At 44.4% G+C, this 24,505-nt stretch overlaps 1 protein-coding gene across 6 annotated transcripts in view; it reads right to left on the bottom strand.

Moving 5' to 3' along the window:
- The window catches only part of MICAL3 (microtubule associated monooxygenase, calponin and LIM domain containing 3), a 253,825-nt gene that overhangs the window by 53,904 nt on the left and 175,416 nt on the right, over nucleotides 1–24,505 (bottom strand). For 4 of the 6 annotated variants that reach the window (XM_070409266.1, XM_070409267.1, XM_070409268.1 and 1 more), the window contains 5 exons: nucleotides 20,125–20,320; nucleotides 11,019–11,251; nucleotides 9,189–9,275; nucleotides 7,173–7,313; nucleotides 5,740–5,802 (listed from right to left, as the gene is read on the bottom strand). In XM_070409266.1, the coding sequence (XP_070265367.1) occupies nucleotides 5,740–5,802; nucleotides 7,173–7,313; nucleotides 9,189–9,275; nucleotides 11,019–11,251; nucleotides 20,125–20,320 (720 nt within the window). The remainder of the gene's footprint in view (nucleotides 1–5,739; nucleotides 5,803–7,172; nucleotides 7,314–9,188; nucleotides 9,276–11,018; nucleotides 11,252–20,124; nucleotides 20,321–24,505) is intronic. The other 2 variants (XM_070409269.1, XM_070409270.1) reach the window with 2 other exon arrangements.

Here is a 24,505-nt window from a genome sequence, read left to right as displayed (position 1 = left end):
AATAACATGCTATTTAGCCTCCATGTATTTGAAAGTTTTGGATGTTTTACTGTAGTTGATTTCTAATTTCATTCCACTGTGATCTGAGAAGATGCTTGATATGATCTCAATGTTCCTCAACTTGTAGAGACTAGTTTTGTGTCCTAACATGTGGTCTATCTTTGAGAATGACCCATGTGCACTTGAGAAAAATGTCACAGCTTTGGGTGAAATGTTCTATAAATGTCAATTAAATCATCTGATCCAGTGTGTCATTTAGAGTCACCATTTCCTTGTTAATTTTTTGTCTGGAAAATCTATCCAGTGAAGGCAGTGGGGTATTAAAGCCCCCTACTATGACTCTGTTGTTGTTGATCTCTCCCTTGAAGTCCTCTAAAATTTTTTTTATTGTTTTTGTTTAATCCTCACCCTAGGGTATTTTTCCATTGATTTTATTTTATCTAAAAATTTTTAAAAAAAATATATTTTATTGATTTTTACAGAGAGGAGGAAGGGAGAGGGTCAGAGAGTTAGAAACATTGATGGGAGAGAAACATCGATCAGCTGCCTCCTGCACACCTCCCACTGGGATGTGCCCGCAACCAAGGTACATGCCCTTGACTGGAATCGAACCTGGGGCCTTTTAGTCCACAGGCCGACGCTCTATCCATTGAGCCAAACCAGTTAGGGCTGATTTTAGAGAGAGTGGAAGAGAGAAGGGAAGACAGATAGGAAAATGGATGTGAGATAAACACATTGATTGGTTGCCCCTGCATGCGCCCTGACCAGGGCCCAGGCTGGGGAGGAACCTGCAACCGAGTTAGGTGCCCCTGACCAGAATTGAACCTGGGGCCCTCTGGTCAGTAGGCTGACGCTCTATCCACTGAGCCAAACTGACTGGGGCCTCTAGAAGTTTTTTTTTTTTTTTTAATATGTTTAGATGCTCCTATATTGGGTGCATATATATTTACCAGGGTTATATCCTCTTGTTAGATTGATCCCTTTAGTATTATGTAGTGACCTTTGTTTTCTCTTGTGATGGCCTTCATTTTGAAGTCTATTTTGTAAGATATGAGTATTGCTACTCCAGCTTTTGCTTCATTTCCATTTGCATGGAAAATGTTTTTCCATCTCTTCACTCTTATCCTGTGTGAGTGTTTTGTTCTGAGGCAGGTCTCTTGTATACAGCATATAGCTGGGTCATGTTTTTGTATCCATTCAGCTACCCTGTGTCTTTTAATTGGAGCATTTAGTCCATTTATATTTATGATTATTACTGACAGGTACTTATTTTTTGCCATTTTAATTCTGTATCCCTAGATTTCTCCCTTTATTTCTTCTCATTACAGCAGACCCTTTAGCATTTCTTGTAATGCTGGCTTGGTGGTGATGTATTCCGTTAGCCCTTTTTTATCTAGGAAGCTCTTTATTTCACCATCTATTTTGAATGATAGCCTTTCACTCAAAGTAATTTTGGTTTCAGATCCTTGCTTTCCATTACCTTGAGTACTTCATGCTATTCCTTTCTGGCCTGAGAGTTTCTGATGATAAATCAGGTGTCAGCCTTATGGGAGCTCCTTTGTAGGTAATAGTTTGCTTTTCTCTTGCTGTCTTTAAGATTCTCTCTTTAATTTTTGTCATTTTAATTATGATGTTTCTGTGCATGGGCCTGTTTGGGTTCTGCTTGCTTGGGGTTTCTGTGCCTCCTGGACTGTGTGACTTTTTCCTTTACCAGGTTAGGGAAGCTTTCTGCCATTATTTTGTCAAACATGTTCTCTATCCCTTTCTCTCTTTCTGCCTCTTCTGGCACACCTACTATTCAAATATTGTTACATTTCATGTTGTCCCACAGCTCCCTTAAGCTGTCCTCTTGTTTTTCTTCTTGGTTCTCTGAGTGATTTTTCTCAACCTTATCTTCTAATTCACTAATTCAATCCTCAACTTCCTCTAATCTGCTGTGCATTCCTTCCAGTGTGTTCTTTGTGCTCTGATATCCTTTATTTCCTGTTTTCATAGTTACTATATCTTTTCTCATGCTGTTGAGCATCTCTACCATCATTATTCTGAACTCTATATCAGATACATTTCTTATCTCCATTTCATTTATCTCTTCTGGAGAATTCTCGCTTTTCATTTGGGGGTTGTTTCTTTGTACCCTCATTTTGGCTGCCTGTTTGGGTTTGTGTCTATGTATTAGGTTGATCTGCTATGCCTCTCAATCTCTAGTGTGGACAGTGTCAAATGCTGTTTCTAACTAATTAGATCAGGCAAAGATTCTAAGCCTCCAGAGATCACCTCTGTCTACCAACTGATAGGATTCAGTCTTGAATATCCCTCAGGCAATCCTCCACAGGTGTGGTGAGTGTTTTTTCAACAGGGTGGGGCAATTGCTTTTGCCTGGAGGCTAATTGTTATTCTCAGTCTCTTAATGGGCCTCAGAAACTCCTCATGTGGGGCAAGGTGTTTTCCAATAGGGTAGGTCAGTGGTCGGCAAACGGCGGCTCTTGAGCCACATGCGGCTCTTTGGCCCCTTGAGTGTGGCTCTTCCACAAACTACCACGTGCGGGCACGCATGTACAGTGCATTTGAAACTTCGTGGCCCATGCGCAGAAGTCGGTATTTTGTGGAAGAGCCACACTCAAGGGGCCAAAGAGCCGCATGTGGCTCGCGAACCACAGTTTGCCGACCACTGGGGTAGGTCAACTGTCTTCTCCCCAGGCAAAGCTGCCTGTATAGCAAATGTCTGCATGATAAAATGATCTCTGCAGCTTGAGGGAATGACTCAGCATAGGACATTGGGGTGTCTGCCTTTTGAGCTCTAACCCCAGAGTTCCTGATCCTGGTTTCTGCTCACACAGCTCCAATCCACTCTGCCCTCCCTCTGCTGGAGCACAAGGTATACTGCACTGCATTAACTTCAGTTGTGCATTAGCCCTTTAAGAGGGTGCCTGCATTTCCAGCCATCTCTCCCTGGCAGACAGCAATCCTGCTGCTTTTCACATCCAGATGTTATGTAGGTACCCCTCTCAGTTCTGGTGCTTTCTGTTTGGGGGCCCAGCTTGGGGATTTGACCCCAGAATTCTCAGTGGCAACCCCTCACAGCTAAGATATCTCTCTGGAACTTCAGTTGCTGTCTGTGGCAGCCCAGCCAGTCCTTTCACGCCTCCATCCCTCCTACCAGTCTCTATGCAGTCTCCACTTTCCATCTTTGATTATCAGGGTTCTCTCCAGCGAGTCTTCTGTTGATTATTCAGTAAGTTTTTCTGTATTTTATTTGTAATTCCAGTTTGTTCCTTGCAGTGTGTCCGTGCAGCATCCACTTACTCTGCCACCATTTTTAATCTCCCTCAAATCATTCTTAAAGGTTTTCATTTAGGAAAAGGGCTTATGCTCTTGTTTGCAAATACAAGAGCCTGAGGATCAAAGCCCAAGGGAAGGTGGGTGGCAGAGGATTTGGCTGTAGCACAGCTGGATGGATTTCTTACAAGGTTATGTTGAATTTTAGAGGACAGCTATGTAATGACTGGGCCACTGTCTGCTCACAGGCCAGCCTTGTGAATCTGTACCCCATACCTGAAGGTTGTGCAGAGTGAGTGTGGCAGAAACATAAGCATGGTCCCTGGGGTCAGGGTACAGTGAAAATCAAGGAAGTGCCTACCTTTTGGGGTAGGAAGAAGGGAAGGGGCACTTTGAAGACACTGGCAATGTTTTATTTCTTGACTTTTTGCTTTTAATAATTCCTTAAAAGCTGTGTACCATCCTGTGTATACTGAGCTTACTAAAAAGTGGGTGCTGGTTTTTACATGCAGCTTTGGAGAACTATACTAAAGAGGTCTGGAGTGTTCCAGGACAAGTTCTAGACTGGCAAACCGATAATGTCACATTCCCCCTTGAGATAGCAGAGCAGCTCACAGAGCTGGCAAAGCCAAGATGCATTCCTATGACAATGGCATCTGCTGAGAAAAGACTGAGGGATACTACCCAAATATTTCCACAGCTTTAAAACCTCTGTGTGGTAACACTGCCCTTGGTCACTCAAGGAAGTCAGTTTATCAACACCAGAAAGTGGGACCTCTGAGGTACAGACAAATAAATCTCTGTGCTCCTCACACCTGAGCTTTCTGTCTAGAGAGCAAGTTCATGGTTGTACTACCCCATTGCTGACAAGGCTGGCAGACACTGCTCCTTCCCTAGAATCTTTCTCCTTGGCACCACCCCAACCTGGAGGGAACTCAACCTGGGCCTGTCGTGGAGAGGCTCATTGTGCCAATACGTGTGCTCAAATGACTCTGAGTGCCTGGGTATCAGGTGGTAACTTTGCACTATTGTTGGTAAGCACAGAGGAGACCAAGGACCAGACACCTCATCTGCATAGGGCAAGGCACACTGCAATGCATCAGCTTCAGCACAGGCCTGACCCTCATACTTACGTGTTTCTCATTATGAGTTTCTACTAAGAAAGGTTTGTTGGAGAGTCAGATGGGTGAGAAGTTCATAGTCCTTGAGAAGAACCATTGTCACATATATCAACACAAATAAGTGAGGAGTATCAGTACAGCACCAGATGTTGAGAGACACAGCTTGGGGGATGGAACTGGGGATTAGAGCCAGGTTAAGATGGAGTGCAGGGGGCTAGAAGCTGCCACACACTATGGAAGCCAGAAATCACTGCCACACTTAACCGCCAGCTAGGAAGTCCTGACACCTCAGTCTTGTTCAACCATTCTGGAGATACAAACTGACTAGGAGAGAGTGAGCAGCAGTTCCTATACTCAGAGCTAAGACTCTGGTTGAGTTCTCCCTGCTGTATGCAGGAAGGTGCCTCTAATGGTGTGCTCATGCCCCTTTCCTCTGCTGCCTGTGAGGACAATGTGCTGGATGGGAAGAGGCTGGTGGTAAGATCCATGAGTTCCAATCCTGTCCATCCCAGAAATAACCACTGGCATATTGGTTCTCACCCAGGGTCACTTCTGCCCTTCCCTGAGTGTTAACTGGTATTGTATAGAGGCACTTTTGGTTGCTTTATGGATGGGAGTGGGAGTGGAGACTGCACTGACATTTAGAGGGTAGAGGCCAAGGATTTTAAGCATCTTGCAATGAAAAGAACTGTCCTGCCCCAAATGCCAGGAACCCCCTTGTTGAGAAACACCTCTCCAGAAAAGTTTCAGAAGGACAACTGAGGTTTCTTAGCTACCCCTTGGCTTAATTACTTAAAGAGATACTTTCACCTTAGTCTGAGGACCCAGCTGATTATGCCCAGGATGTCCATCTGCTTTTAGCTGAACAACACCTGCCCTCCTTTGCTTTCCCCTTTTCACAGATAAGTTTTCCATCGGTCCCCCTGAGTACCGACTGCCTCCTTCTCTAATATTTCAGTAGGTTTGTGGAATATTAACTGATTTCTTTATTTTTTTTATTCCTTTACTTTCACACTCAATTAACTTCTACAGACTTTAGAGCTCAGTGCTAAAAATGTTTCTTTAGCTTTGGCTTTTACCCAACCTCTGTTAATTAAAATCAGTGTCTGTCTCTGTCCTGCCTATACTTACTGCTTGCCTCTGGATCTTCCCTGAAGAATGTGGGGTGCGTGTCTTGTCCATGCAAGGATGGGCTGCCTGAGTGAGGCATGCACATTCCCCCACCCTCCGCTTTTGGCATGCACTAGTGGTAGGATCAGAATTCTAGTGTTAAGATATCAGCAGAGCTGCCAAGAAACAGTTGTTATGGTGAGTGGAAAGAGAACAAACATCACCAGACTACCTCCGGACACTGTCTCCAGCCAGGCCTGAACTGCTGCACGGCGTATGGAGGGAAGGTCAGGCACTGAATTTAAAACAGACGATAAATACAAAGTTACACAGGAATAAGTGTTCCCAGTGAGGAAAGTTGAGGACAACCCTAAAGTCCAAAACAAAAGAGAAACTAAGATGATGTTACGGCCAGGGGCCTATCCAGAACTGACCAGGGTATCAGTCCAGGAGAGGAAAGAAAACACAGGGAACACAGGGAGGGGCAATACAGTTTCAAGGCTGCAGAGATAGCTCTATATTGCAGGCAGTGTAACATTGTCCCAGGTCAGCAGGGTCTCTCTCTTCTACTCCTGCATAACTTCTAAGTACATTAATAAACCAACAAAAAAAGATAAAATTGATTTTTAGAGAAAGGAAGGGAGAGGGAGAGAGAGAGAAAAACATCGATGAGAGTGAAACATCAATCGGCTGCCTCCTGCATGCCCCCTACTGGGGATCAAGCTCGAAACCCAGGCATGTGCCCTGACTAGGAATGGAATCAGACGACACCCAATCAACTGAGCCATATTAGCCAGGATGCTTCTGGATACATTTATATTGCTGTAGAAATAGTTAACTGAGGTTGTTTTTGCCGATAGGTGAAGATTTGGGGCAGAGGAGAATCAAATGACCCCATTAAAGGCTGTTTCGTGAATGCAGGGACCACCCCCTTGTATACTCAGAGACTTGCATGGTGTGTGGCTCTCCATCAGTTCCAAACAGGAAGAGACAGAGGTTGATGATCTGTATTTAGAAGATGGGTATGGGGAGGTCAGAAGGTGTGAGAATGACATGGCAGCTGACACAGCCCTCCACTTTTTTTCTTTTATTGCTTGCTATTCCTTAAAAGAATCCAGAATAAGGTTCATCTTCATCCTACTGTGGAACACAGATCATCTTGCCTACAACTTAGAGCTAACTATTAGAAATTATGCTAAATACTTAGTCTCCTTGATACAAATTTCTTCTTAAAACTTAATTTCCATTCAAACTATGCTTCCCCTGCCCCCATCCTGACAATGCACATTCACACCCAGACACACTCCATGAGGAAAGGACCAGAATATTCTACCAAGTGGAGAAAGAATAACCCTACCTAGTAATATGAGGGAAAGAAAGCAATTCTCAATTTCTTCAAGATCAAGTTTCATTTTTCTATTTTGCTTTGGGGGAGAAGGAACCCATAACCTCTTAACCCACAGAGAACTTTACATATTCTCACACAAAAGCCCAGGGCAGTGGCCACCATTAACACCAAGAAAATGAAATGTTCTGTCAGCTCTTACATTTGATTAAACTGATGGCTTTGGCCCTGACAGAAAAATACTCTGCAGCAAGCAGAGGGGTTGCAGGGACAGAATATGCTCCTAGGGGCCTCAGGTCCTTGGATCCTGAAGCAGTTACCTCTAGAAGTGGAGGGCTCAGAGGTTGGTACGGTTCGCTCCTCCTCCTCTTTCTCATGAACATGTGTCCAGTGCACATCAGCCTGAATCTCCAAGGGATCGGTTGCATTTATGATCTGCTGTAGCCGCTGACTCCCAGCTACTGCACCAGGTTCAAAGGAGATGAGAAAGGGAGAGATGATGGGGAAGAAGAAAGGAGAAAATAAACAGTCAAGGGAAGGAGGGAATGAAACACCACAGGAAAGGAAACAGAAAATTTACCATATTTGCTAGGATCATGAATCAGAAAGAGGCAAAAAATTGAGAATATGTGGGCACATGCAAACACACACACAAGGGACTTCTACTCATCTAATTTGATGTTGTCATTTCAAGTTTCACATACACTTAATTTCAATGAGATTCATACATTCAACTCCAATTCAGAAAGAACTTTCCTTTCTGATGCCCTTCTCACATTAACTGCATTCGAGGGACCCAAATGCCAAATTAGAAAAAAAGAGCACATTACAACTGGTCCCTGAGGGCAATCTCTCTAGAGGTCATGAGTACTGAGCTGTTACCCAGTATAGTGGGAGATCCCCGAGGATGCACTATAAATGCTCCTTCTGTTGGTCACAAAGCAAGGTGCTTACTGCCACCTGCCATGCTTCTCTTTGACAGTTGAGTCAAGAGAGAGGTGGAATGGGACAGTGCCATTCTGCTATGAACCAGCCAATCACATAGGATAGAAATGTACTTTCTTGGTACTTTAGTTTTTATCTTCTGGAGCTAGAGATAGAAAAAAATTCCCCACCCATTCTATAAAAGGCCTCGTGCTGCATACACAGGGATACTGCTATGGGAGAAGATGGAATTAGGAGAGGCATGGTTGGAGAGGAAGCAGAGCTCCATCCTGTAAATTCCCAAAGCTTTGGAAGTACATGGGTAGATAATACGTCTCTGTATTTTCTGAGGTGAAAGCCCTTTGTCTTTAAATTCCATTTGGTGCCCCATTGGTCACAAGACCTAGTTTCTCAGCTAAATGAGAACTCACCAGAGTCCCTCATTTTATTCTTGCTGTCAGAGCCCAAGGGGTCTGCATGTGGCCCTGCCCTGTGGGATCCCTGTAATCAGTGCTTGGACCAGGCCATACAGTTGGGTTAAAATAAAGGAACAGCCAGGAACATGGGGGAAGGGATACTGTAGAAGGGAGGATGGCTTTTCAGGCAGCAAGAGCAGGTGCCACCTGATCTGAAGGACTCTGTCATTCCTGATGGGAACCTGTTTTCAACAATCTAACTGTATAATATGCTTTGGCTTTATTACTATAAAGACAATCTATTAATTTACAAGCAACAGAAAATGTGATATAGGCAGAAAATGCCAAAAAGATCACCAAATGTGGATATGGGCAGTACACTATGTTAAACACAGAGCTGCAGGTCACTATAGATTCACGGATGTTTCTAAGGCCAATTAGTTTTTATGGTGCTGGATGGGGCTGAATCACAGCAAAGTCACCAAACAGAATGAATGTCTTAGGGAAGATAAGTCAAAGAGAAAAATGTTGGGCTCCTTTTCATCCTCCTGGCAACAAAGGGAAGAGAGTGAATCTTCTCCCTGGAGCCTTGAGGACTTATCTGCCAGCACTTTTCTTTCCCAGGGAAATGTTAAAAGGCACCATGGAGGGAGGTTCTGGGCATCTGAACCACTGCTGGGAGTAGTGATGTAATGTGAGGCTTTCTGCATTAGAGAAGAAGCCAGTCTTAACTGGATGAGGGGAACTTGCAACAGAACATATGAGGGGCATTGTAAGGCTGCTTCGGGAGTCTTCTCTGACTTCCTCTTGAATCTCTGTCTCATGTGCTATTTTGTACATGACCATTCATGAAGACTGGGCCCAGGGATATGTGGCAAAGCCTGTCAGAGCAGCTCTATAACACAGATATTTTCATGTGGGACCTGCTCTTGGAGGCAGATTGTGAAGGCTACCAGGGAGCCAGGGTAGAAGGTGGGCAAGAGGCAGAATGGGTACCTTTACATGTACCCGAATCTTCTTCCTTTGACGGACACTGGAGCCACTGGCCTTGTAGTTCTCTGTCCCAGGGGCAATACTCCCCTTCTACAGAAGGTGGAGTCAGACACCCACAAGCACAGCAACAAGAATCCCATGTGGGGATAAACAGGGAGAAAAGAGAAGAGTAAGAGTTATCTTTAAGTGGAAGGCAATAATGTCCTGTCATTGTCTACACAGGCACTGAAGTCCACTGCTCAAGGCACACAGGCTAGAAGTCAAGAACAAAGGCCCAGTGTTGGCAGAATTTGCTGGTATGTGTGTTTTTCTATTTAAAGTCCATCCCCTGGTCTTGATGCCAGGTCCAGGTCTGGGAAATTAAGTCTGTGTGAGGGAAGGCAGGGCTAAATGCTCCTGCAAAGGAAATAGGCTGTGATCCTAAGCCATGTCTGGGGCTACAGGCCACCAAACATATTAATCATCAGATGGAGATAATGATGTCTGGAATGATACAAACAAAATACCTTTCCCCGAAAGAGCTGTGAACACGCTCAACCCCTATGACTAGCAGGGATGTAAGGCCAGTGATGGACCATATGCCAGAGACACAGCATATGGAAAAAAGAACCCAGTGTCAGGTTCCTGACCCAGGGCCTGCCTCCTTCTGCACATAAGACTGAGTAAGGGGGGAGGGGCAGTGCAACCTGGTGGGTTCTACCTCAGCAGAAGAACCAGGTGGAGAGAAACTCCTTAGGGAGCCTGAGTGCATGTCCTGCCTCTGACGGTTCATGCTGATGTGGGCACCTCAAGGTCATGTCAGCATGTGCTTTCTTTCTGCCTGCTGTGCCTAATCAGGCTTGGGGTCTTACAGTGACACAGCCCCCCGAGACTACTCAGTAACATGCATACTGGCTGGCAGGACTGTGTCTGGCCAACACTTGGTCCTTACTGTGCCAGAGAAAACAGACCCTGGGATGGATGGGGCAGCGGAACCATCTAGTGCCAATTCCACGTGCCCAGGCTATCCAGAACTGACTGCTCTTCTGATGGCTTGGAGGAATTGGTGCTCACCATGCCTCCTGGCGAGCATACAGGGAATAGTCATGGCATCGCCCTCAGAGGAACTCGGGTCTCTATCTGCCCATTTTCTTCTTTACCACCTATCAGCCAGGAGAGGGAAAGAATGACCCTCTCTTACACAGGCAAGAGAAGAAAGCCCAGCAAGTTCTTCCTTATTCACTCAAGGACACACAGAACCAGATATAGAGACAGAGTTGGGACATCTTGAGTCCAAACCAAGAGAACATTTCAGAGCCAACCAGACCAACTCAATGCTGAAACTGATGCTCCTTCTCAGAACACTGGTCCAAACATGCTACTACACATCATTGACTAAACACTCTCCAGTGGGCCCCCAGCTCACAGCTCCCTCCTCAATGACAGCAGCTCTGAATGAATGTGAAGTTCAATCTTTGCAGCCTGCAATATCGAGGATTAGGTGTTAGGGAATCCTCTAGAAAGCTAAATTCCCTTTCTTTATTAAAATAAACCTCATTCACTGAAACTAAAAGGGAAAAAAATAGAAAATGAGGAGAGGAGAATGAAGAACCTAATTTGACCCTCTACCATCCAATTTCAACTCAGAACGTGCACAAGGGACACCATTTCCACTGTCGATGGTCTTCTCTGCCCCTGTATCTAAGGTCAGAGAGAGACAGGAAGGATGTCTCTGGGGCTCTGTGTAAGCACGTTAAGTGACTCCAGCCAAAGAAACCTCTCATGCTCAGGCATAAAACAGGTTGCCTCAGTGACGGGCAGGGTCCGGGATAGGAGAAGAGATTGCTTTCTGACCTTCACTAGACTCCTCCTCTTCCTCGTCATAGTCCTCCTCTCCCTCCTCCTCGTAGTAGTCCTCCTCCTCATTGTCATTGTTAAGCTCGTAGCTCTTCAAGGCGTCCAGTTCCTCTTCACTCTTTCCTTTTAAAAGAGCATGGATCCTCACAGCTTCCTTCCAAGGAACACCACCCAGGTCCGAGGTGGGCAGTGGAGGCTCCTCCTCCTCCTCCATCTCAGACTCAGAACTGCTGTGGGGAAACAATCACACAACCAAAGTGAGGGAATGACAAAACCATGAAGGAGATGGTTAAAAGCCACATCCGAGGCAAAGCGTCCCACAAAGCACTGCTGGGCGGGGAGAGGACAACCTTGGAGAGACCAGCCTACTTCTCTGCTCAGGTAAGACACATGAGGAGATGGGAGGAGAGTGAACAGCGGGCAAAATGGCATACCTACATGTGAGCCATGATGACCTAACCCATGTGAGTGGACAGCCTAGTCTGGTGGGTGGTCTGTTTAGAGCAGTGATGGCGAACCTATGACACGTGTGTCAGAGGTGACACGCAAACTCATTTTTTTGGTTGATTTTTCTTTGTTAAATGACATTTAAATATATAAAATAAATATCAAAAATATAAGTCTTTGTTTTACTATGGTTGCAAATATCAAAAAATTTCTATATGTGACAGGGCACCAGAGTTAAGTTAGGGTTTTTCAAAATGCTGACACACGGAGCTCAAAAGGTTCGCCATCACTGGGTTAGAGTCTGGTCTTGTGGAGGCCCTCAGAAGCTGCAGGCTGTGGGCCCATTTTGATGTAAATTCATGACCCCAGGAATCAAGAATGGAGATTAAGTCTCCTTTCATTATGATCCAGTATTTGGTTTGAGGAACTCAATTGTACTTGACTCAGGTGGGTTGGAAGGAAGGCTCTCATGAGAGCCATGGTGAGGAAGGAGGAGCTGCCATGAGAGGAATGAATAAAGTCTTAACCACACTCTGGCTGGCAGGCAAGATGCAGGTTCTGGAGGGGAGGTATCACACTCAATTTCACAATGTTCCTTGAGTCCCCACCATGTGCCATGACTTGAGCTGGATACTGTGGGAAACAGACAGGTAATGTGGCAGCAAAGGCCCCATTAACTGCACAGTACAGTGCAGGGACTGTGGGGGCAGGGTGGAAATACCCCAACCCCTGGGTCATCGCTCTTGACAAGCAGCTGCATTCCCATTACTGTTCCCTTCACAGCACAGCCTGGCTTAGTTTCAAATGGCAGCAGCACTGCCTGTGATAAATACTCACCATGACTTACACAAACCCCAAATGTGGAGCTCCACTCTTTAGGCACCAACCTCCTCCCTGCTCACAGAGAGAAGCAGGACAACAGGAAGTGGAGGAAAAAAAACACTTGGTGCCCTACAACGCTGTGGGGCTTCATGGCAGGAAGAAAATCCCAAATGTCACTGCACAAGCTGTACAGTTTGCTCAGACCTGTTTTATGGTAGATAATTACCAGTTTTTTCCAGGAGATTCTTTTCTCTTAGTGAGAAATGTGTAGCTGACTGGACTGGAGGAAATGGGCTTTCATAATAAAGCATGGTCCAACTTCTGGCATGATGGAGCCTCATAACCCAGGAGCATCAGGCATGGGTGGGCGGCTGGCCCACTTCCTGTGATAGTGGGTAACTCTCCCCTTAGCCAGAGAGGGGCCGGTTAGTACACTGTAATGCTATCACTGCCTATGGAGTAAAGAACTTAACCTGCTCAAAGAAAGGTTTGGTCCCTGCCCTCAGCTTCTGGGAGGTGAACTTAGCCTTAGAATGCCCTGCTGGGTGGGAATGCCCATTTTGCTGGGGGCCTTGGGTCATGGTGGATAGTCTACTAATGTGATTCAGGGTAAGGACTGGCCATATCAGAAAGGCCAGCAATTTAGGGTGAGTGCTTTGGGTCATGCAGTGGACCTGGAGAGCAACCACAACCACATGGTAAATTGATCAATCAGTCAACCAATCAGTTTCAAATGGCAACAGCATTGCCTGTGATAAAGCACTGCCTAGTTACCAAGCCCCAATAAAAACTCTAAATGGCAAGGCTTGGAGAGCCAAGCTCCCTGGGTATCATCACACATCACTATCAAGAAAATGACATTGTCCCAACTGCATGAGGTGAGGGCATAGGAAGCTCTGCACCTGAATCTTTCTGGACTCTGCCCTATGCTTGTCTTTCCTTGGCTGACTTCAACTGGTGCCCTTTCCCTGTGTAACACCTTTCAGTGATTCTGTGAGTCCTTCGAGCAAATTATTGAGCGTAGGGTGGTTTGTGGAACTTCTACATGCCAGCTGGGTCAGAAGTAAGGGCATTCCTGTGGGTTGCATTCCTACTTCTCAGGTGGGTGGGTCCTCATAGGGCCATGTTGGCTCTGCTACTTACCAGATGTGTGACCCTGAGCTGATTACTTAAGCTCTCCAAGCCTCAGTAAGGGGGCAGTGTTAGTACCTGCCTTGTAGGCATGTTGTGGAGATTAGGAACTCTACTGATTTTTATTGTGCTTGTGTTACAATCTGGGACTCTAGCCATTCATTTATTTGGTTACTCGTTACACATTCATTCATTCAACATTTTTGAGCATCTACTGAAGCTCAGCCAATGGACACAGAAATAAAAAGAGCCAACTCCTTACTGTAAGCAGCTGTTTGGAGAATCCTACTTCATTTATCCATCCATTCACCCAACTAAAATTTACTGAATATCTTCTACTTATAATGCACTTCCTAGACATTGTAGGAAACATAAATGTGACACAGAAAAGATCCTTATTCTCAAAGGAGATAAGATGGAAACACATCATGATAAAATAAGGCAAAACATGACTGTAGTGGGATGGAGGATTGGTGGGAAGCAGTTTAAAGTGGGTAGATATAAGAATTTAGACTACAGACAGAAAGCTTGGGATCTGGATTTTGATTATTTTTCAGTATTTACTTAGGTATTATTTTTTTCACCTAACCTTTATATTTTCATTTGTTTATTTACTTATTAATAAACAACGTGTAGCCCAATGTATGTCATTCAATAGCTTTTGAACATGAAATAAGCATAAGAATGCTTCCTATGCTCATCTTAAGTCTTAGGTGGGCAGAGGGAAGGCCAACTTGGCCTTCTTATGTGCCTGAGTGGTTGCCCAGTGGCAGCAGGCAGGACGAGATGCGCTGCAGCTTCCTGGGAGGGGCCTTAGTGCAGCCCTGCCCCTTGTACTCAGGATGAGGGCTACACTGTGCATAATGCGAGCAGTGAGGCTGCCCTTAAAGCTATGAGTGCCACAGTGGCTAGTTTTAATGACAGCTCAAGGGCCCTGGGAGAATAGCAAGTGAGGCACAGAGCATAAAAAAATAGGACGAGAAAAAAAAATAGGACGGAAAGGTCAACCCTTGCCTCTCTTCATAAGCGGCAAACTCTCAGGCCATTTCTGAGAGGTCTTTGCTAGATGCATTGGAAACTGAGACAGACAAGCCGGTCTTCCCACCTTCGAGAAGGACAGATGCTGCCAAGTGTTCCTTTCCTGGCAGTCATTTCCACAGGATCTTGGGAGTAATTATCTGGGTTTGACCAGGTTCCATATATCACGAAAGATTTCCAATGTAAATTCAGCACCTCAAGGCTTATTTTACATACTTGCCTGCTCCTAGTGTCTGAATTTCTGAATCTGGCCTTTGAAGAGGCTGGAATCTGTAGGACACCCCCACCCTCCTTGGATACAGCCTGGAAACTTTAAGTAGGGAGAATCACTATATGAGAGCAAAGCATAATGACAACCAACTCCTCTGTCCTTTAGAAAGGACAAGCGACCTCCTACGACTCAGCCTCCAAAGAGAGATGAGGGCCAGAAAATCCAGTCATCAAGATCAGCTCTCTGTCATAACAGGTATCTGTCATTTGTAACAATATATTGTTCCATGTAACAGTTTGATTTAGGTTGGATTCCCCTGGGTCACCACACAGCCAAGATGGGCAAGAAATATAAGGGACCACCACACCATAGAAATCCAGGGCAGGGTCTGCCTAAGTTCTCAGGTGTCAGAGATGGTACCTCTGAAGCTTCTTGGTAGTGTCCATGAGAAGGAGCTGCCCCTTTCAGTTAGAATAATATCTAGCAAAAATCCTCCATGCTACAATTTACACCCACTCACTCATCTCAAAGCACCTTCCCTGAAACAACTCTCAGGTGTGTTTTCCTCTCTTTGAGGCCATGACGGGGTCTGGTGGGAGGAAGCAAAACAGCTGGGTACATGGACTAGGTTCTAACAAGATGAGGTTTACTCCACAGAGGTTATGCTAGTCTAGGAGGACACATCTCAGGACAACAATAACACTGTGCCCTGGTGACCTACTCAGGCCCTGCACACATATTAGCTCACAGAACTACACTATAACTCTAAGACATGGCTATTATAATTATCCCCATTTTTATAAATGCAGAAACTGACATGTAAAGATGCTGGGTCATTTGTGTAAGAAATCAGGGTTCCCCTCAGCGACCACACTATCTCATGCTGTGCCCTCTTGAGTGGTTCTCCAAGAACCCAAGAGTTTTTTAGCCACTAGCAGCTCTCAGGGTAGCAAACCAGGAGGAGCAGCAGCAGCAAGTCCTGGATGCCTGGGTCAAACCTCAGAATGTGGAGACCAGGGATTTGGGCAGGCTCTGCTATGAATAAACCAAGCTATTGTATGTCATTCCACTTGAAGTTCCTGGATGTTTTCAAGGGAAAATGGGGAATCATGGCTTTCACTTTTAAATTAATGTACTTATAATCAGTGAATCTCTGTATAATCTTTTTTTTAAAAAATATATTTTATTGATTTTTTACAGAGAGGAAGGGAGAGGGATAGAGAGTTAGAAACATCGATGAGAGAGAAGCATCGATCAGCCACCTCCTGAACACCCCCTACTGGGGAAGTGGCCGCAACCAAGGTACATGCCCTTGACCGGAACTGAACCTGGGACCCCTCAGTCCACAGGCCAACACTCTATCCACTGAGCCAAACTGGTCAGGGCTCTGTATAATCTTCTGTCCTGCTTGGCCACTCTTAGATCCCGCCCACTCTGACAACCATGTAAACACTCCCCAGCTGAGCAGACTACTGGGGATTAACATCGTCCAGCAATCTTTTACATGGTGGAAATTTAATGCATGCTAAAACTGGCATTTGCTCAGTAATGACTCACATTACTGCTTCTGCTGGAGGAGGGGTGTGGCAGGAGAGAGAGAGGAACAGTCAAGAATTTCCACATATTTAAAGTCAGCCCTGAAGGAGAGGCTTTTCCTGGTGGTGTTTCTCAGATGGAGGGCAAGGCCCTGTGTGCTGGCCTGTCATAGAATTCTGGGGCACCATATGGGACAGCCTTGGCTGTCCCATTTGGAGCTGTCTGCTCCAGCTCTTACTGACTTGTTCTTTAGAGCCAGGAATGTATAAACACTAAAGATTTCAGCAGAGGGGCACTGCACAAGCCATCTTCATTGCCTGAAGCAAAGTCTTCCAGATAAGCAATCAGGGAGAAACAAAACAAAAATCATAAAGCCAGTTTTCTCTGGTCTTTGGGCACTTGGTCTCTTCCAAAGAAAATAAAAGTACTATTTCCAGGATCTCCTTGGGAAGATGCTCCCACTCCCTTACTCCAAAAAAGGGTCATAAGCTGATCAGGCCTGAGCTAGAGTCTCCAATTGTGTGAACTGACTCACGAAGCCCATGGTAAGAATTACCCAATGTCTGTTAAAAACAGATATTCCTGGCCTCCATCCCAAATCCACTATATCTGATACTCCAGGGGAGGGCCCAGAAATCATCTTTTTACTAAGTGTCCCATGTGGTGTTTTCATCAGGAAAATTTTGAGTGGTGGACCTCAAAGTGGGGTCTCTAGAACACAGCATCACTGGAACCTTTTAGAAATAGATTATCTTGGGTTCTGCCCATACTGACTGGATCACAAACTGCCCAGCAACGTGTGCTTTAATAAGTCCTTGTGGCAATTCTGATGCAGGCAATTTTTGATGAGCACTTCCCTATGGCAAGTGGTTTTGAGCCAAAGCCAATTTCTGGCAGATAAACTACTTAAGGAAATGAATGGAAGAAGCCCAGCCTGTCCCTCCTGGTGGGAGCACCTACATTGTGTGTGGAGCTAAGGAGAGCAGTAACAGTAACTGTTGCCAGTGAGTCAGTGCTCACTGGGTGCCAGACACTGTCAGTTGCTTTATTTGATTTAATCCTCATAACAAACCCATGAAGTGTGCTTTGTAGTTGAGGAAACTGAGGCACAGAAAGACAAAGTAACTTGCCTACATCTAGCAGAGCTAGGATTAAGTTCTGATTTGACTACAAAGTCATGTTCTGAAACATCACACTGCACTGGCCTCCCAGAGTAGACACCTAAAGTTCTTTAAACTAGTCAAGAGTGAGTTTCTGGCCCTGTCCGGTGTGCTTAGTGGTTAGTGTTGGCCTGTGCACCAAAGGGTTGTGGGTTCAATTCCCAGTCAAGGGCACGTACCTGGGTTGCAGGTTTGATCCTCAGCCCTGGTTGGGGTGTATGTGGGAGGCAACCAATTGATGTGTCACTCTCAAATGGATGTTTCTCTCTCTGTCTCTCTCTCTCCCCTTCTCCCTCCCAGTCTCTTTAAAAAAATCAATGGAAAAAAATATTCTCAGGTAAGGATTAACAACAACAACAAAAAAAGTGAGTTTCTGGATTGGACTGCTTAATTCCTTAAAACTCTGTCATTTCTCATTTTTAAGACCAACACCTCATCAAGGAAGGACTGAGGGCTGAAAATGCACCTAACTTCTTGGTGCTGCAGGGAAGATGGAAAAAATATGTGCCATTGCTTTCCTGTGGGAAACAAGGCCAAGTCTCCTGCTCCTTCCTCAGAGCATTTCACCTTTAAGACACCATGTTTTATTCTGTATGCAGCTAATGCTAGTTGTTTCTTTTATTTTTTTAAACTCAAATTTAAGATAAAGGCATTTATTGTACTGTTTGATGTTAACTGATATCATATTCTCCTATGCTACCCATCCAATCACACCCTGCTATAGAGGCATGACTTAGCCTTCCTGGAATGCCCTTCCTACTTTGTCTCAACTTGTTGCCCATTAGTTTCCAGTTTATAAATGACAGCGGAGAACACATTATTCCCGCAGGAAAGTGATCGGGCCCATACCTGAGGCCATGCCACCAGCTCTGCTTTGACTGTAAGCAAGGACTCTTCCTCATGGATGCAGCAGGGAGTGGTATGTCTCTATGGGCAGGGATGCATGACAACAACATGCATGTAGTGATGGCTGCAGAAATGCAGGTACCAAGGGGGAGGCTGCCCCAGAATGCATGGAAGAGCTGTTGGTGGGGCCAGCCCCAAAGGCAGTCCACCCAGAGTATGTCTGGCACCAGGGATGAGGTGCTGGACTGCAGCTGAATGGAGATCTTCCAGCAAACAGCTTCATAAAAACATTCTTTGAACTTGAAAAAAAAAAAGCTGTTTTCTTTATCCCCACATGTTCCCTTTCTCATGGCTACAAAGAAGTGTGTGTCCATTAGTCTGGGGCCATGGGAAGTGGTCCCACTGTGGCAGCTCTGCAGGAGAGTCTGGCCAATACCAATATTATTCCATCTTAAAAAAAAAAAAGTTATCTTGTTTGCATTCCTTTTTTAATGTTTGTTTCTCTTTCATATTGCTATATATTTGTTTCTCTAGCTCCTTGATAATCTTCTATTGAGCACTTTGAATCCTTCTGTACTGACACTGGCAGGCCTGGGCAGGTAATAAGAATAAAGCCCTTGGGTAAAGACAGCAAACACAGGGGTGTGGTAGGGGTTGGAGCATGCATGTTCCCCAAAGGCATCACTCAGTTAAACATAATTAAAACACTAGGACTGGCCAAGAATAAAACCACTGGCTGCTGTGTGTGGTTCCTGGGATACAAATATTCTGCTCCTCTCTTTATGTATAGGGGAAAGAATAAAGCCCAGAGAGGTGAGGCAGCTTTCCCAAAATAGCACAGTGAGATGGTGGCTAAGTTAAAACAGAAGCCAGCTATTTCACCCCTGGTGCTCCTTCCACGGAACCACCAGCTCCCAATAGCACACTGCTTCAGATCTGCTGTTGTTCCTGTGTGGGATTCTTTTCCCTCCATTATGTTTGTAAACAATAACCTGAGGGCAGCACCTATGTCTGTCATTTTTCTGTTACCTTTTCAATGAATAGCAAAGTGTAAAGTGATAGTAGGTGTTCAATAAATACTTACTGAATCTCTGAATTAAGTCATATGGATTGTGATCTTTACTGGCTAACAAGATGAAGAGAGAAGGATCTAAATGGAACAGGGGAGGAGGAATCAGCAGGCAGCAGGGAAAACAGGAAGAATCTTGGACCCAGAAAACATGAGTTTGAATCTTAGTCAATCCTTAATCCTTAACTCAGTCACCATTACTACTTTACCTGTATAGTGACAAGATACATGTTCTTGTCTACTTTACAGGATTCCTGAGAGGATGACCAAGTGAGGTGATGGAGACGGAAGTCCCTTGTAAATGGTCCAGCATTATGCAAAGTAATAGATAGTGCTTACATGTGCCTGAGCACCAGCAGACCTTGAAGAGATATTGTGGGTTCAGTTCCAGGTGACTGAATTAAAGCAAGTATCACAATAAAGTGAGCCATAATCTTTGTGCTGGTAGAGGGCCTTGTCTTCAATTTGTGAAAAAAATGCAACATCTGTGAAGCACAATAAAGCAAAGTGTAATAAACGAGGTGTGCTTATACTGTTTTAAACACTATACATTATTTAAACCTCACACCAATTCTGTGAGGAAGGTGCTAGTATTGCCCTTGTTTCACAGATGAGGAAACAGAAGCATACAGAGGTGACATAACTTGACTAGTGTCACACAGCTGGTGGGTGGCACAGACAAGATTCAAACGCAGGCAGTCTGGTTCAGATCCCATGCTGTTGGCAGGTGCTATGCTGCTTTCCCCAAGTAGGGCAGCATGTTTATCTGGGGAAGAGGCTGCTAAGCCACAGGTACACGCAACACACAGGAAAACCAGGCCTCAGCTCCCAGCATAGGCTGACCTGCTGGCCACGTCCTCCTCCAGGCCCTTGTCTAGCACACTGCTCAGGTTGTGCTCAGCTTGTGTCTCCTCAGGCACTTCCTGTAGCTCCTCTGCCTGCTTCACAGACAGGCGGTAGTTCTCTAGCTCAATCCTCTCAGGAGTGCCCCTCAGTCTCTTGGCAATGCTGGGCTCCTCCAGGCCATTCACACTTGAACCTGCAAGATAAGCAAAAAAGCAAAGTTCTATGACAAACGATAGGAACTGAATCCATGCTGTGTGGATGATGGAGGTGCAGGGAGGGAGAAGGCACTGATGGAAGGGATATCTAAGCACCCAAGGCAGCCGCTGCTCATTTCAGTGAAAGGAGGAACAGTGCCCCTCCCCCCATGCAGGCCAGGGAGCCAGAGGAGGGGTATAGAAAGTCAACAAGGTCAAGGATTTGATGGAGGCCAGGCGAGAGCCCTGGTCTGAGAGTGGCAAAACTTCACTAAATATGAGAAGTAACAAGACTGCACTTCAAGGGGAGGGCCACTGGCTCTCCTGTATCATCTTAGGGTGGTGGTGATGGAGACTTGAGATGAAGAGGAAGCTCTAAAGCACCTTTCACTGAAGAAGGTGAGTTCTTCCAGTGGCCCCACCCTTGATGTAGGATCTAATCAAGGTTCCTGCACTGCATCTGGCTGGTTCACTGAGGTGTCCAGGCTGCTTGTTTTGCTAAACATCTCCCATTGTGGATTTGTCTGTCTTCCCATGATTAGATTCACAGTGAACACTTGTTTAACAAGAATACCATGTAGGTAATGCTGTGCCCCTCTCACTGCACCTGGTCAGGATAGATACAGTCAGGCTGCCTCTTTCCTGGTGACACTGGCTAAACTGCTTGGTTAAGGTGGTGCCCACTCATTTCTGTGCTGTAAAGAGATACGTTCCCCTTTGTAATTGATAAGTAATCTGTGTGGTGACATGTGGAAACATGGAACGATTCTGCTTCCATCACCCTTTCATCCACTGGCGTTAGTATCCATTGGTGATCTTTGCCTGGTGATTTTAAATATTCTAACATTCCTTCTCCACTAGCGTTCTTTTGTAAAGAACTTTTCCCATTTCTTTTTATTTTTTTGAGTACCACTATGGACTCACATCTGAATTCTTAAATGTTGTATCTATTATCACCACTTAGTTTCTGTCAATCTAGAACAGTTTCTGTCTCCCTTACACCATCACTAGTTTTTGATGCACCTCATTAACCCAAATTTAAAAAAATTAATTATTATTATTTTTTTAATCCTCACCTGAAGATATTTTTCCATTGATTTTTTAGAGAGAATGGAAGAGAGAGGAAAAGACAGAGAGAAATATCAATGTGAGAGAAATACATCGATTGATTACCTTCTGCATGAGCCCTGACCAGGGCCTGGGCCGGGGCAGAGCCGGGGAGGAGCCTGCAACCGAGGTATGTCCCCTTGACCAGAATTGAAACCAGGACCCTTTGGTCCACAGGCCGATGCTCATCCACTGAGCCACACTGGCTAGGGCAAAAATGATTTATTCTTTAATTTGCTCACTGTAATATGATGTAGCACACAGGTTCAGGGTCAGACAAATCCAGGCTCCACCAGTGACAGGCTGGAGGATCTTAAGAAAATTATGTAACAACTAAGAACACATTTCCTGATGTATAATAAGGGTGGTGTCATCTCCCAGGATTATTATGAACATGGAATGAAATTATATACATATAAACATGTATGTGTGTGTGCCCCATACATATTATCTTCCTCTTCTACTTAAGCTTAGTACATGGGCAGTATTCAGCAAATATGAGTTAAGTGATGAATCCAATGTCCTACTGGACATTTTCACCACCAATTTGTATGAATTCTTGTGTAGGTATGTTGTATCCATTTGTTCTGGACTGCAAACTGTTACTTGACAAAGAAAGATGGGAAGAGAGTTCTGGGCAGAAGCAGCAGTATCAGATAAGTCATGGAGAACATGTTCTGGAAACTTGGCACATGGTGTACAATGTGCTAAATCTCTTTGTAATATCATTAGAAAGAATTTTTTATAAACCCAGGTAGTCACAGAATAAAGTCTTTGTGCATCTGCAGAATTACCAGGGTCTTCCACCAAACAGCATCTTTCACATTTACTAGAGAATCTTTACTGAAAAGCAAGACCCAGGCATGTTCATTTACAAATTTAGGTAGAACGCACAACAATGGGGTCTGGGCACCAATCCTTGGGTTTGCTTGTGCCTGTGCACATGCCTACTGTCCTAGTTGCTGCATCCTTAGAAGTGGGTAACAGCAAAAAAGAGGCGGGAAATGGCAGGTGGATGCCACCTTGACATTCTGCCCTGCCACACCCCAGCCAGCACAGGCACTGACTATGCTGCCTCATAGCATTTCCAAATACTGGTTTTCCTGTCCTCTCTCTTTCTCATCAAAACCCAATATGACAAAGATGAGAAGGATAGGATTCCCTGACTCTAAAACCATTTTTGACAAATGTCCTTAAATAGAAAGCAGATGAGAAAGGGAAATAAATGTGAAGCAACTATACAAGCATAAAATTTTGCGGAACTCCATAAATATGAAAGAAAACCCAGTATTTCTTTTGGGTGGGAGAAGAAAAATAGAATAAGAACTTTCACTTCCGAGAAAACAAACAACTAACCTTATCAATTCATAGCTAAGCAATTTCAAGGTAAAGTGACAAAACACATTCAGGTAGAAAAACACTCAAGAACTGATATCTGTTTTAGTGGGTGATGCATATTGTTTGCTAGGTATTTTACTAGAACCTTGGTAAACAAAGCAGAAAAAACTTTTTACTCTTAAGGAGCTGTAGGCTAGTCTCTGGAGAGACAGTCCTGTATAGGAATCATTTCAGTCTGATGCAGCTATCAAGTATTATGACTTATGGAAACATGTGGCAAGATGAGAATACATAAAATGGCAGTTTAGTCTACCCAGGGTATTCAAGGAAAGGGTACTGGAGGAATATGGAGTTAGCCAGGCCAGCTTAAAAAAGCTCTGTGAGTCCTAGCTGGTTTGACTCAGTGGATAGAGCTAGTGTGTCAAACTCGCGGCCCGCATGCGGCCTACAACGAATAGTTTTGTGGCCCAGCCAATATAATGGTATGTAAAAAACGTTTTAATAATAATTTCATCACTTAATTTTTACAATATCCTGTTATACATAATTATTAATAACGAACTACAACATTTTCTAACGACTGATTACTATAATCATGTTGCATTCATTTCCCTTATGTGCCTATGTGCAGGAGCACCACTTCTCTCCACTAATACTAGCAGTGAATATTTTAGCAGCCGACTGCCATGTCATTAGTCTTGGACTGACTTGTTTGGTGTGTGCAACAGGAAATATTTCGCTTTCGGAGAACAAGAAGAATAGGTTTATTTGCATTACACTTATTAATTTGTGCAATTATTCAGTGCCTGTTAAGTTAATGTTAAAAAATATTTTTATTAAAATGTTCTACTATTTTATGTTAATGATTACTCATTTATTTTAGTCCTTTGTATTCAGCCTGTCTCTATGGAAATAAAACTGTTTCTATGAAAATGGAAGCTTTTGTTTTTTTGTTGCCCACATCAACTTAAACCTTGTTTATTTGGCCCGTGTTAGCCTTTGAGTTTGACATGCTTGGGATAGAGTGTTGGCCTGCAGACTGAAGGGTCCCGGGTTTAATTCAGGTCAGGGGCACATGTCCGGGTTGTGGGCTCGATGATTCTCTCTCATCATTGATGTTTCCATCTCTCTCTCCCTTCCTCTCTGAAATCAATAAAAACATATATATTTTTTAAAAAAGCTCTGTGAGGTAGGTAACAGTTTACAAATGAAATAACTGAAGTTCAGAGACATGAAATAAGCTGCCCAAGGTCACAGAGCTAGTGAACAGTGGGGCCAAGATCTGAGTCTGAGGAGGGCAGCATTATTTTAGAAGACTACCACAGTGTCCCTTGACTTAGGATATGAAAGATGTGTTTTTATAAAGAGTCCTATTCTTATCCCCTACAGGAGTCTTCACCATAATCTCCTCCAACTTATATTGAAATTTTCAAGATGAAGGACAGAGAACTTCATGCGAGAATCTTACAACAGAGAATCTGGCATTTGGAGTCACATGCTGTCCTACTCCCAGTGTTACTTCTCTGGAGTTTCTACAAGTTCTGAGCACTTATGAATCATCAAGCAATAGAACTTGGCAGCCAAAGCCCAGAGTCTGGGGTTTGAGGAGGGAAAATGTTGATTTATTCTGGGATTGGCTATAATAATCAAAAAAGCAATTAGAGGCACTCAGAACTGTTCAGATTGTTCACATATCAGTACCACAAAGAAAAAAGCTTTGGGCCATGAAAACAGTAAGA

Source organism: Myotis yumanensis, unplaced genomic scaffold (assembly GCF_028538775.1).
Source record: "Myotis yumanensis isolate MYYU_CA2020_CCGP unplaced genomic scaffold, mMyoYum1.0.hap1 SCAF_3, whole genome shotgun sequence".
Classification (NCBI taxonomy): Eukaryota; Metazoa; Chordata; class Mammalia; order Chiroptera; family Vespertilionidae; genus Myotis; species Myotis yumanensis.
Note: the sequence above shows the minus strand (reverse complement) of the source record. Positions and strands in the feature narration are given on the sequence as shown.